The sequence below is a fragment of the Equus asinus genome, chromosome 9 (genome assembly GCF_041296235.1).
Source record: "Equus asinus isolate D_3611 breed Donkey chromosome 9, EquAss-T2T_v2, whole genome shotgun sequence".
NCBI classification, from domain to species: domain Eukaryota; kingdom Metazoa; phylum Chordata; class Mammalia; order Perissodactyla; family Equidae; genus Equus; species Equus asinus.
This window is the reverse complement of record NC_091798.1, coordinates 43,296,046-43,309,246: the sequence shown is the minus strand read 5'-3', so window position 1 is coordinate 43,309,246 and position 13,201 is coordinate 43,296,046. Positions and strand designations below refer to the sequence as shown.

At 44.5% G+C, this 13,201-nt stretch overlaps 1 protein-coding gene across 1 annotated transcript; it reads right to left on the bottom strand.

The window, feature by feature from the left end:
• Positions 1 to 9,100: 9,100 nt before the first annotated feature.
• Positions 9,101 to 12,282, bottom strand: IL9 (interleukin 9). Its single transcript, XM_014828407.3, has 5 exons — positions 12,152 to 12,282; positions 12,001 to 12,036; positions 11,883 to 11,915; positions 10,564 to 10,695; positions 9,101 to 9,383 (listed from the first exon to the last, which is right to left on the bottom strand). The coding sequence occupies exons 1-5, from the start codon at positions 12,263 to 12,265 to the stop codon at positions 9,255 to 9,257; spliced, it is 444 nt and encodes a 147-aa protein (XP_014683893.2). The 5' UTR covers positions 12,266 to 12,282; the 3' UTR covers positions 9,101 to 9,254.
• Positions 12,283 to 13,201: the final 919 nt, after the last annotated feature.

Genomic DNA, 13,201 nt, shown 5'->3' with positions numbered 1-13,201 from the left:
ACCATAGAAGGAGACAAGCTGAAATGGAAAGATGTTGGCAGTATCTTAAGTGAAAAAATGAAGTGGCAGAATAAAATGTGTGATGTTACTCATTAAAATATATATATTATATATGTATATTTTATATATGCATAATTATATAGGTAGTGAAAAGAATCTGGAAGGATCCACCCCAAGCTTAATAGGGGCTATTTTGGGGATGTGAGCTTGGGGGAAAGCTTTCAATTTTTACTTTGGTGATGATGATTTCTTTATGCACCATGACAATGTTTCAATTTTTTACAGTGAGCGTATATTGTTTTTATAATTTTTTAAAATAAACACGCATCCTTTTGTAGAGCTGGGTTCCATGTTGGGCACTTACTTTTCAGACTCCCACTGGCCCCGCTGCACTGGCCAACCTCAACCAGACTCTAACAGCCTTTCCTCTGCCCGCCCTGCCCTACCCACCTCCAGGCTGGTTCTGCACAGCCGGTGGCACCCTTTCGGCACACACCCACCCACATGCACACACAAGAACACCTGGGTTGAGAAAGGATGCAACTCAGCTTGACAGAGGACTCAACCTCCAGCCAGACAAGCCTCGTGTGGGAGCCAGTATCTGGGCGGCGTCTGCCAGCAAGGCCCCTGCTTCCTCTTAGATTCTCCTGGAGGAGATAATCTTGTGGAATAATTGGGGCCAACAGCTGTGGGGTTTTCCTTAGTCAACACATCATAGCCTCTCTCTCAATCAACCAAAAAAACATCTTGGATCTGACTCTGTGCCCGGGGCTTGTGTGAGGCACTGGGACGATGGTGGCAGGGAGCCTGCCCTCAGGAAGCTTAGTACTAGGCACTGATTCTGGGTCGTCATGCGGAAGGAATGGCTTTAAACGAAAGGAATTCAGTTTTTAGGAAAGGCTGAAGACAGAACGGAATTCCAAGCCAAGCATCAGTTTTGGTGTCTGAATCATGGCTTGAAAAGCTTCGGCCTTGACCTTTTGCCCTGCTGGGGACAGAGAAAGGAATAACAATAACCATTGTTCCACAGCAGCGGCTCTCATAGCTTTCACACTTCAGAATTACTGAGGGCCTCAAAGAACTTTTGTTTATGCAGATTATACCACTTACCAGAAATTAAAACTGAGAATTTAAAAAATATTTATTTACTTAAAGTGTGATAAGCCCATTGCATGTTAACATAATAACATATTTTTATGAAAATAACTATTCTTTGCAAACAAAAATAAGTAATGAGAAGAGCTGCACTGTTTTACCTTTTTGCAACTCTCCCTAACGTCTGGCTTAAGGGGAGGACAGTTGGGTTCCCACGTTTGCTTCTGCTTTGTCTGTTGTGATATCGCTTGCCATGTAGCCTTTGGAGAACTCCACTGCACACTCGTGAGAAAATGAGAGTGAAAAAGGCAGATAACATCTTAGTGTTCTATGAAAATAGTTTTGACCTGCAGGGCTGTCTTTGAGAACCCCTGCTCTATAAAAAAATCAGTCACCCACAAGACTCTCTTGGCTGATAAACTGCAGAATCGACACTTGGTGGCAGCAGAGGTTTGTTAAACTCTTCTCTGGCACTGCCTCTGGTCCTGGCTTCATGCAGGTGTGGCCTTCCCTCCCTGGTGGCTTCTGTGGAAGCACCTTCAGTCCCATCTGTTGCTGGCCGCGTGGCCCATGTATGCCGTATCTGCCAACTCCGCCGCCTCTGTGGCCTTAGTGTGCTCCATGACACATCCATGCCTCTCCCTGTCCGGTGGGAAAAGCCTTGTCTTCTCCATTGGAACCACTTAGGGACCTTCATAAGGTCTACCTTCCTGGGGCTCCCTATGGCACACCATGTATTGGGTGGCAGGAGGCATTTTCTTTTCAGATTGTCATCTCCCAGGAGATGCAGGACATGTGGCTCAGAAGCCCTCCCTTCTCAGATCCTCAGCCCTCCTTCTGCCACCACCACACCAAGGCTCGGCTGGGTGCCCGCACTCTCCAGTGTCTGCCATTATCCTCTCCTCTCCAACTCCTATTCCACTGTCCAAAGAGTTGTTGCTTCCTAGTCCCAGAGCTAGGAGCCCTACCTTTGGAAATTCGAAAACCAAGGATTAACTTCTATATTAATAAATAAAGAACAATCATCTCAATCAATGCACAAAAAGCATTTAACAAAATCCAATACTTGTTCATGATAAAAACACTCAACAAACTGAGGATAGAAGGGAACTTCCTCAACCTGATAAAAGGCGTCTGTGAAGAGCCCACAGCCAACATCAAACTTACGGTGAAAGTCTAGATGCTTCCCCGCTAAGATCAGGAACAAGACAAGGATGTCTGCTCTCACCAGTCCTATTCAAATTGTACTGGAGGTTCTAGCCAGGGCAATTAGGCAAGAAAATGAAATATAAGGCCTCCGAATTGGAAAAGGAGGACTAAAATGCCTCTATTTGCAGGTGATATGGTCTTATATATATAAAATCCTAAGGAATCCATTAAAAAATATTACAACCAATAAACAAGTTGAGCAAGGTTTCAGGATACAAGATCAACCTACAAAAATCAATTGTATTTCTATACGCTAGCAAAGAACATTCCAAAAATGAAATTGAGAAAACAATTCCATTTACAATAGCATTTGAAAAGTGAAATATTTAGGCATATTTTAACAAAAGCAGTACAAGACATATACTGAAAACTACAAAATCTTAAAAGATCTAAATAAATGGAATGATATTCTATATCATGGATCAGAAGACTAAATATTGTTAAGATAGCAAAATTCCCCAAACTGATCTACAGATTTAATGCAATCCCTCTCAAAATCCAAGCTGGCTTTTCTTTTACAGATATTGACAAGCTAATCCTAAAATCATATGGAAATGCAAAGGGTGCAGAATAGCCAAAACGATCTTGATAAAGAAGAAGAAAGTTGAAGGACTCACCCTCCCCTACTATAAGGCTAGTAGGCACTGGCATAAGATCAGATATGTAGGTCAATGGCATAAAATCGAGAGTCCAGAAATAAACCCTTACATTTACGGTCAATTGATTTTCAACATGGGTGCCAAGACAGTTCAAGGGAGAAAAAAATAGTCTTTTCAAAAAATGGTGTTAGGAAAACAGGATATCCACATGCTAAAAGAATGAAATTGGAACTTTCCTCATGCCATAGATGGAAATTAACTCAAGATGATCATAGACCTAGATGTAAGAGGTAAAACTATAAAACCCATAAAATAAAGCATAAGAATATATCTTTGTTTATTGGGTTAGGCAAAGGATTCTTAGAATATCAAAAGCATTAGTGACAAAATTTAAAAATAGACAAATTGGACTTTAATTAAAAACTTTTGTGCTACAAATGATACCATCAAGAAAATATAAAGACAACCCACAAAATGGGAGAAATATTTGCAAATCCTATATAAGGTAAGGGACTTATATCCAGAAGATACAAAGAACTCTTTCAACTCAACTACAAAAAGACAAATAACCCAATTTAAAAATGGGCCAAGGATTTGAATAGACGTTTCTCCAAAGAAGGTATACAAGTGGCCAATGAGCACATGGAAAGATACATCACTAGTTATTAGGGAAATACAAATCCAAGCCACAGTGAGATACCACCTTACACCTGCTGGGATGGCTATAATCAAAAAGACAGACAGTAACAAGTGTTGACAAGGAAATGGAGAAATTGGAACACTTACACCTTGCTGGGTGGAAATGTAAAATGATGCATCCATTTTGGAAAACAGTTTGGCAGTTCCTCAAAAAGTTAAATAGAGAATTACCATAGGACCCAGCACTTCTGTTCCCAGGTACATATCCACGAGAAATGAAAACATATGTCCACACAAAAACCTTTACATGAATGTTCATAGCAGCATTATTCATAATAGCCAAAAAGTGGAACCAACTCAAATGTCTATCGACTGATGAATGGATAAATAAAATGCAGTATAGCTATACAGTGGAATATTATTTGATAATAAAAAGAAATGAAGTATTGATACGTTCTACAACATACTGAACCTTACAAGCATCATGCTAAGTCAAAAGAGCCAGTCAAAAAAGACCACATATTGTGTGATTCCATTTATAAGAGAAGTCCAGAAGAGGGAAATATATAGAGACACAAAGTAGGTTATTAGTTGATTAGGCTGTGGGAAGAGATAATACAGAATGGTTGCTAGTGTGTACAGGGTTTCTTTGGGGAGTGATGAAATGTTCTGAAACTTTTGTGGTGATGGTTGTACAGTCCTGTGAATATACTAAAAACCATTGCATTGTACACTTTAAATGGGCGAATGGTCTTTGCGTTTCTGCTGAGCACTCCCTTTCCAGAGGAAGAGAGGTGTTGGTCTGAGGTGAATGAGCGGGGAGCAGGGTAGGAAAGGAATTGCAAGGTTGAGACTTCACAATATCTTCCTGCTTCAAATTGGGTGGGCAGATAGAGACAGATGGATGTGGATTGGTTAAGGCCAGCAGCATCTGGGCTTGGCTTTGGCAGGTGATAGAGTGCCCTGGACTGGAATCTCCTGGAAGCAACTCTGCCTGGGGCCTGGAACCTGGACAAGGCAGCTGGCTGTGTTGAGACCTGACACCCTCCTGTTGGTCAGATGTAAGAATGTGGCTCTAGAGTTAGTTACCTGGAATGTTGACTTTACCACTTGTAAAGTGTCCCCTGGGCAAGTTATGTAACCTCCCTGGGCCTCGGTTTCCTCATCTGTGTGCTGGGAATAATTAAACACCATAATTATAGACCTGCCTCGTGGATTGTTGTGAAGATCCAACCAGATATTCCACAAAACATGCTTAACAGAGTGCCTGGTGCACAGTAAACATCCAGTAAATGTGACTGCTTCTTCTCCTTTCTCCAATGTGCCTTCCAGACAAATCTCAACTCTCCCAGCACAGGGAGGAGAGTAATTACAGTGCACCTCACCCCAGGCCCTGAGAATCCTGTTTTGAGCTTGCCTGCAAGGGTGCATCCTGTGGGTAAGGCTACTTTTGCAGAAAAGCCAAGGGAAACCACCAGGCTGGGCTGCTGACTAATCTGTGGCAGTGGGTTGCAGCTCATCTCTCTGCCTATCTCCTCTGGCAGCCAACTGTGCTCCCAGACTGTTCCGAAACCATCACCAACCACCAGCATCTGCCCTTGCTGTGATCCCCATGCTGGCTGAGCATTGCTGAGGTGGCGGCTTCTGATGCTGCAGGCTGTAAACCACGTTGTGTAAAGTGACGCAGCTCTGTGTCTGGGGACAGGCATTCAGAAAACCCAGATGGAGGAAAGGAGAAGAGAAGGCCCTGCTGCTGCCACCTGGGACACCATGTGGCAGACAAGCCAGGGAGCTATAGATGTCTCTGTCCTACCTGGGGATGCCCAGCACGGCCCCAGATAAGCCCTTGGGAGAGAGTGCCTGCCTTCTGTAAGCGGGGCCAGAGCTAGAGAAATACTAGCTAATCCCTTATTGCCATCTAGTAAAATAAAATCCAAACAGCTAGGAAAGCCCAAGATTTGTTGAAACTCATCTGGTTGCCAAACCTACCTCCCTCATGCAACTACTCACATGTTTTTCTGCAGAATATTAATGTGTTCAATTACAGCATCGGCCCCAGGCTCTGCTCTGGGTGTTATGTAATATATGGTGCATGAACTGTGTGCATTCTCTCCACAAGGCGGAAGAGTTTGAATGAAAACTATCTGGCCCCCAGGTTTTTGGATAAGGGAGTGCGGACCTGTATTATCGTGAATTGATTTTACCCTCAGGCTGTAGTCAGAGGAAACACAACATCCACACCTGATACACACAGAATAAGAAAAGAGCAGAAGGGGCCAGCCTGGTGGCGCAGCGGTTAAGTTCGCATGTTCTGCTTCTCTGCAGCCCAGGGTTCTCCGGTTTGGATCCCGGGTACAGACATGGCACCGCTTAGCATAAAGCCATGCTGTGGTAGGCATCCCACATATAGAGTAGAGGAAGATGGGCACGAATGTTAGCTCAGGGCCAGTCTTCCTTAGAAAAAAAGAGGAGTATTGGCAGTAGTTAGCTCGGGGTTAAGTAGTTAATCAAAAAAAAAAAAAAAAAGAAAGGAAAAGAGCAGAAAGGAAAGAGCAAAGGGCTTGGAATCAGAGACAGCTGGGCTTGGACTCCTGCTCTCACCCTCACCAACTACGGACCTCGGGAGAGTCAGTCTCCCTACTTGAGCCTTGATTTCCTTCTCTGTACAACAGAAATACTATGTACCCACCTCCCACGGTTTATTAGGGGATTAAATGAGATAATGCACGCTTAGTATATACAGAGTAAGGGCTTAGTAATTACATGATTAATATTAATACACAATAATAAATATATTAGTATTTGATAGACCTTTTTCTCGGCACCTTGTCCATGGGAATCCAGAGAGCAGCTAGGTAGCCAGGCAAGACAGCCACACCTGGATATGGCGTTCAGTGCACCGTGCAGGGTCAGGATGCTAGCCCTGGGAGCCCTGTGCATGAGATGGGAGGGCACTGAGGATACTTAGAGGTCAGAGTTTGAGTCTCGGGGAAGAAATCATTTGGGGATGCTGGGAGATACTAATAAAAACAATAATAGTTGGAACACGAATTCTCACACCCACTGTCATGGGAGATCCTCAGAAAACCTCCTTGATAGAACCTTGCCCCACCCCGACCACCCACGGCTGCCACATAATGGTTTTCACCTCTCTCGGGAAACAGATGGGTGAGCAGACTATGACTATTGTCTATTTGTCTCAAGGTTTCTGTCCCCTGCAAAATGCTTGGTGGCCTTCAGTGCTAAGGGAGGACAAAGGTTCAACCAGTGGTCCCCTTCTGAAAGCGTCTTGACTTGGGAATCCAACTTGTTCCTAGATTTACGTGTCACTGGAAATTAATCACCGAGAAACTTGTCTCTTTCTGTCCAAATGAAGACTTAAAAAATTATGATTAGATGTGCCCATGAACCCACAATTTCTGCACCCAAGAAGATAATAAAACGCTCCCCTGACATGGGCCCCCTTTGCTAAAACTCCAGCTTCACCTCTCTTATGTGAGAGGGACTTGTCTGCAGGCCGAGGGTGAAACCTGTGCCCATCCCCATCACTGCAGGAGCCGCACAACTCCAAGGACCGGGCTACGTGATCCTCAGAGACTCTCACCTTGGGCCAACAGCTGTGCGCAGTGCAAGTCCCGTTGGATATTGCTTGACATTGTAACTGGTAAAAGATAAAAGCCAAGCAAATCCCTTTGAGGAACTCTGTCTCTTGGTGCTCTGAACTTTACATATTATTGTGATCAAAAGGCTGGTCTAGCCCAGTAGGGAGGGAAAACAATTCGAATCTTATTAGTACCTAAAAAATTACTCCCCATGGTAGATTCCTCTAAGTTCTTTCCGAGCCTCTGAGTCTTCAGGCAGTCGGGGAGAGGGCCATTCTGACTGTCAGACCAACCCCAAGACCTTCACCTTAACCCTGCCTCCACCCTGCCCGTCACACAGAGCCAGGGATGCCAAGCAGGATGCTTCCTAGCAGGCTGTCCCCTCCCAAGTGGGCTGGTCATGGGAATCCCAGCCTTGCGGCCTGCCTGGAGGTGTTTGAAGGGACCTCACCTTTCTGAGCACAGATAGTACGTCTGGGTACCACCCCTTCTCCAGGCGAGCACGATCCTGACCTACCCACCACTTCATACTTTCCTTTTGCATCTCAAAGGCTTTTCATCCATTCGGTCAATATTTATAGAGCACCTCCTCTGGTATAGGAGTAGCGTAGGCTCAGGACCGGCATTTAGGACACAACAGTGAGCAAAACAAAGTTCTTTGCCCTCGGGGCACTAGCATTTGAGAAGGGAGAGACAGGCGGTAAACAGCAAACATGATAAATTAAAAAATGGGAGAGCATCTTAGAAGGTGCTAAGTACTGTGGAACAGAAGCCAGGATCAGAAATACTGGGGGTGGCAGGCAGGTTGAGTATTCAGGTGAGATGGCTAGTTTATGAGTCAGGGTTCTCCAGAGAAATAGAACTAATAGGATGGATGGATAGATGATAGGTAGATAGACAGATTTACTATAAGGAATTAGCTCATATAAGTATGGAGGCTGAGAAGTCCCACAGTCTGCTGTCTACAAACTGGAGGCCCAGAAAAGCCTGTGGTATAGTTCTGATCCAAGTCCGAAAGCCTGAGGACCAGGGGAGCTCATGGTGTCAGTCTCAGTCTGAGTGTAGGAGAAGAGCCAGGTCCCAGCTCAAGTGTCAGGCTGAAGGCCAGTTCTTCCCCTGCCTTTTGTTCCATTCAGCCCTCAATGGATTGGATGAGGCCCGCCTACACTGGGGAGAGCATCCACTTCACTGGGTCTACCGATTCAAATACTAATCTCGCCCAGAAACCCCCTCCAGACACACTCAGAAATAATGTTCAGTCAAATATCTGCACACCCTGGGGTCTGGTCAAGTTGACACATAAAATTAGCTGTCACAGATAGCTACAGCCACACTATGTCAGCCAAAACACTTAGTTCAAGGATCCCGTGGGTATACCCACCACGAGGCTCTGCACGCCAGCCAGGCACTCCATCTGGCACGTGGTGGGCACTGGCTGAGCTTCTTTCAGGTGAAGAGACAACTGGATCCATCCCAGTGGTTCTCTGCTTTGTGCTCTGACCCAAAGAGTCTGCTCTGTGACCTTCTGGTTTGGTCTCGAGCACTTTCCTCTCTTCTCTGGGAACGCGCGCACATTCTTGAGCAGTCTCCCACCTCCTGGGCTTATAATTTAATGCCTTCTCCCATTTCAGGTAGAGTTGGTTTCAGGACCCCAAACGCCTTGGCAGTGCCCTGAGCCTCCCTCCCTCAGCGCCCACAGGGAGGGCACCTCAGGCATACCCTTTAGCCCCCTGAGGTAGCAACCCTCAGACTGTCCCCACCAGCCCCTTCATAACTGCACCCCGACAGCCCCAGACACAGCTCGTGAGGCTTCCAGGCAGTATTCAGGATAACACATCCTATTGTTATCACAGGAATATTGGACCCGTTCAGCCCATTGACCGAGTTTGTAGCTTTCTGTGATCTGAGCAGCAAGGCGCAAATAAGCCCCTAGAGACCAGGTTTTGTGCTTTTCTTCCCGTATATATTTATTCCAAAATAAAGACATAAAATTTTAAACAAATTATTACAACTGATTTTAACTTATCATGGCTTACTCGACTTTTTAATTGTAACAACTTAAAGAGGAGGCTTTTTAAATTCAATAAATAAAATAAATAATATTTCCTCTTCATACTTTGCCTCTCTGGGTCTCTGCATCTCTGATCCTTTTTTTCTGGAAAATTTCCAGAAGACTCTTCAGAAATGTCACTGTGTTGCCTCTTGTGGTTTGGTTGCATGGCTGTTCACAGGAAAACAACTGTAAAGGGGATAAAAGTCAGCGAAGTAACTAAAACAGTATGGAACCCAGCAGCCGCAGGACCCCCTTGCCCAGAGCCCGGTGGAGGGGGTGGGTAGGCCATGGGGAGCGAGGTGTGCAAGCAGCAGGGGGCTTGAGACATAGAGCAAGCGGACGGGGAGGTCCCAGGCTAGCATTTTGTATGGACAGAGTGGGTGGGTTGACTTTGTGGTAGGATTTCATGGGTCCTGAACACACACACACACACACACACACACACACACACACACACTTAGATCTATCAAATGGCCCTAAATCTCCTCATTAGAGGAAACCTTTTCTTGGGACTCTTTAAACCTAGAAATTTTGTTATTATCCTTTTCGGTTGTCCTTCTAAGGTGATTTTATAGCATGATGGCTAAGAGCGGGACTTTGGGGCCACATAGACCAGACTTCAAATCTTAACTCTGCCACTTATTAAATACGTAGCCTCAAGCAAATTGGTTAACCTCGCTGAGCCCTCAGTTTCCTCCTGTACAAAGTGATAAGTCTAACAATTGTCTTTAAGGCAGGTATTCAGGAAAAGGGCATATACTAAGCACTTAGAACTCCGCGCTGTGGCTGCCGAAGCACATGCTGTTAGCTGAGTGAACTCTCCCTCCCGTGGTCTCCTGCAGGGACGTGAATGCTCAGAGTCCACCCTCTCGCCCTCCCTCCATGGACTGAGGTATATGCTGATGGGCATTTAGGGCAAAGGGTGAATTTCCACCTGGATCTCGCTGCATTTTCCTTTAAACACCTTCTTAGCCAATCAAAAAAATCTTTAACTTACAGGGTACCACATTCACCCAGCTAACCAATCGAATCTCTAGGACAACTTAGTATTGTGTGAGCTATAGCCCTGATTCTCTAGATTTTCACTTTTAATTAAAGTCAGGGCAGATTCTTTCACTGTTCAGCAGATGGAGAGAAGTAAATGGCAACATGGGTGTGAGCGTTTTCTAAAACCAAGGGGAGCAATGGACTATTGGCACAGATCTCACTTTAATTTCACTGTTCTGATTCAAATTCTTAGATGCCCCTTATCAATCTTGAACTACCAATTCCAACTGTATTATCCTTTCTCGTTCAGAGAGAGTCAGCATTGACATTCACACAAAAATAACCAACCAGAACATATCACGGATGAGAACAAGCTCACCTGACACTTGTTGTTCTTTAGGGCTGCAACTGTTTTTTTCACCCGGTTGAAAATCAGGGCGAATCTTGTTTTCACTGTGGTGTTGGTCATCTGTGACAGACCCTCCTGGAAGCATGCTGTGGTGCAGTCGTCCTGGTAAATAATAAGGATTTATGAAAGGAAACACTCAGAGACAGCTTTGAGAAGGAATCACAAAGAGAATGCTTTTAGATACAATTTTAATTTAACCAACGTAATGTAAACTTGCATTAATTTTAGAGAGGCCCCTTGCCAGTCTAGGAAATGACCCTTCCTATTTCAAGGTGAGGCCATTTTTCCACAGTGACACTCCCTGGAGATTTCCACCATGTTCCATCAGGGAACCTGAGGCCTGTGGGCCTGGCAAACAGCCAGCTCTGAGTCTCCTTTTCAAGCGATGCTCTCCTGTTTCAAGTCTTGGAACAGTGAGTTTGAAGGTACAGAGAAAGGAAAAACCTTTTCACACCAGCCTGATGGGATGTGCCAGTTGCATACAGCCAATGTTTCAGCAGAAGCTAAAATCACAGAATAGAAACCGGGAGGTTGGGCTGGGCTTTAAGTGCGTGGATCCTCCTCAGAAGGCAACAGAGTGTGGTGTCTGACCTCAGCTGGGGTGAAAAGCTCAGATTCTGCCAGGCCTTGCTTGTGAGAGAGCAAAGCTCAGCACGGGTAAAGCTCAGTTCTTCCTCCTCACCTCAACCGGGAAGTTCCTGCCTCGCTTCCTCTCTGCCAAGGAGGGCAATGACCGCCCGGAAACCCTTTCGCTTCCCCTTGACCCACACCCTCAGACACCCTCTCCTGCCAGAGGACAGCATTCAGACCATGCAAGAGCCACACTGAAACAGCTAAATAGAAGAATGGGAAGGAAGGGAGGGAGGGAGAAAGAAGGCATGGCACATAGTTTACGCCAGAAGAAGGACAGAGAGTTGTCATTTTATTCACAATGTTTTGCAACCCTGGAGTTACTGGCAAATGGATTAGAAAGTAGCGTGATGTGAGCTGTATCACTTGTTATATTCTCAGTTCCGGTTTGATTCAATTCAAGACCACTAGTCAAAAACACGTTCAAGATTCTTTCCTAAATATTGAAAAGTGTTCAAACTTCTCAAGGAGCATAAGATTGACTAAATACAAAGACATGTATATAGTATAGAATTTCAGGAGCCTGGTCTTAAAAGGAAACACTAATCTGTAACAATTGCAAGTAAGTAATACTTTCTTATTTAAAATATCAAATAGGGCAATTTATTTTTCCTTAAAAACATTTAAAAAACAAGATTATATTATTTTATTCTACTCACAGAAGGAATGGGCAGACACAAACAATCGGTCACCTGCAAAAGAGAAATTCCAGAGTGAAGATTCTAGATGAGAAAATTAAAATTAGTTTGGAAAGTTTTTAAAAGAGCATTTACTCACATTGGTGCTGCAGCTGCATTTTGAAGGTGGGTGCTCCTAAAGTAAGTAGAGAGACAAGAACCCATAGTAGGTGGTGCGTTTTTCATCCTCTTATATTTCAATTACATTTCCGATAGCTGCCCTTCCCGCCGGCACCCTCTCTGCAGCTTACCTGTAGGTTGTCGATGAGGTACTTGACATCCATGATTCCTGCCGTGGTGGAGCACCCCTGGCCAGCCACAGAGCAGAGGAGGAGGGCAGAAGCAAGGACCACGACCAGAAGCATCTTGACACAGGACTGGGACTCTGCCTGTGGATGCCTCAGATCAAGTCATATTTAAAGCCCCCTGGCAAACATGGAAAAACCCTGATATCAAACTGATACCAAGTGCCCACTTTTTCTCTGTAATTTTGGGCCACTTGACATTGAAAAATATATATCTATACATATCAAATTGAGTCACTTGGCAAAGACTATGTTACATTGTGCCAGGAAATATCATTCCTTAGAAAAGACGCTTTTCAAAAAGGTGGGTGCTGAGATGCTGCAGGAAAAGTTAAAGATCTTAAAACCATAATTTTTTTTTTTTTTAAGGCAGAGATTCTGGTTGTGAGAGTTAGAATACTTTCCATGAAAGCCCAGGGCTGTATTTTCCCTTTTTTACTTTATTGGAAATGCTGACATAATAGCCAGTCACAGGTGTTCCAGAGAAGAAGGCCATGGAGGGGGAGAGGGGGACATGGGGGAGGGGGGCAGGAGATGAGACATAGTGCAGCTTCCTTAGCTATTCTGTCTGTCAGAGTTTTTGCAACGTCAGTCTTTGCAAGCTCAGTCAGTCACTGCAACCTCAATCTTCCTGTACTTTATTTCCCAGTCTTAACAATGTCTTTCATGCCTGGGCCAGATTCTCCATGTCATACAAATGCATCTTTGTGCAAGTATTCCTTTGAACAGGTGTCCGAAGGAGGGACTCTTCAATTGTAAGCACAAGAATGCAGCAATAGCCCGGTAAAAATGGCCTCAAGGGTTCATTAACATTCTTAGGGAACTTACATAGAACTGTGCAACATCAAGTAAAAACTCAGTGATTGAGATAGGATAATAGCTAACATTTATTGAGCATCTGCTACACACCAGTCACAATTCAAAGCACTTTATGAGAATTAAACCATGTAATACGTACTACCACCAAATGAGGTAGGTACTAATTTGTCATGCCCA

What these genes read in the sequence shown, in the direction of transcription:
- IL9 (XM_014828407.3), bottom strand. Translation starts at nt 12,265, where the DNA reads ATGCTTCTGGTCGTGGTCCTTGCTTCTGCCCTCCTCCTCTGCTCTGTG. An exon ending in TGTGTCTGCCCATTCCTTCT is followed by an intron (nt 10,696 to 11,882) that starts GTGAGTAGAATA and finishes ATTATTTACCAG; the next exon opens with GACGACTGCACCACAGCATG. An exon ending in TAAAGAACAACAAGTGTCAG is followed by an intron (nt 9,384 to 10,563) that starts GTGAGCTTGTTC and finishes TCCCCTTTACAG; the next exon opens with TTGTTTTCCTGTGAACAGCC.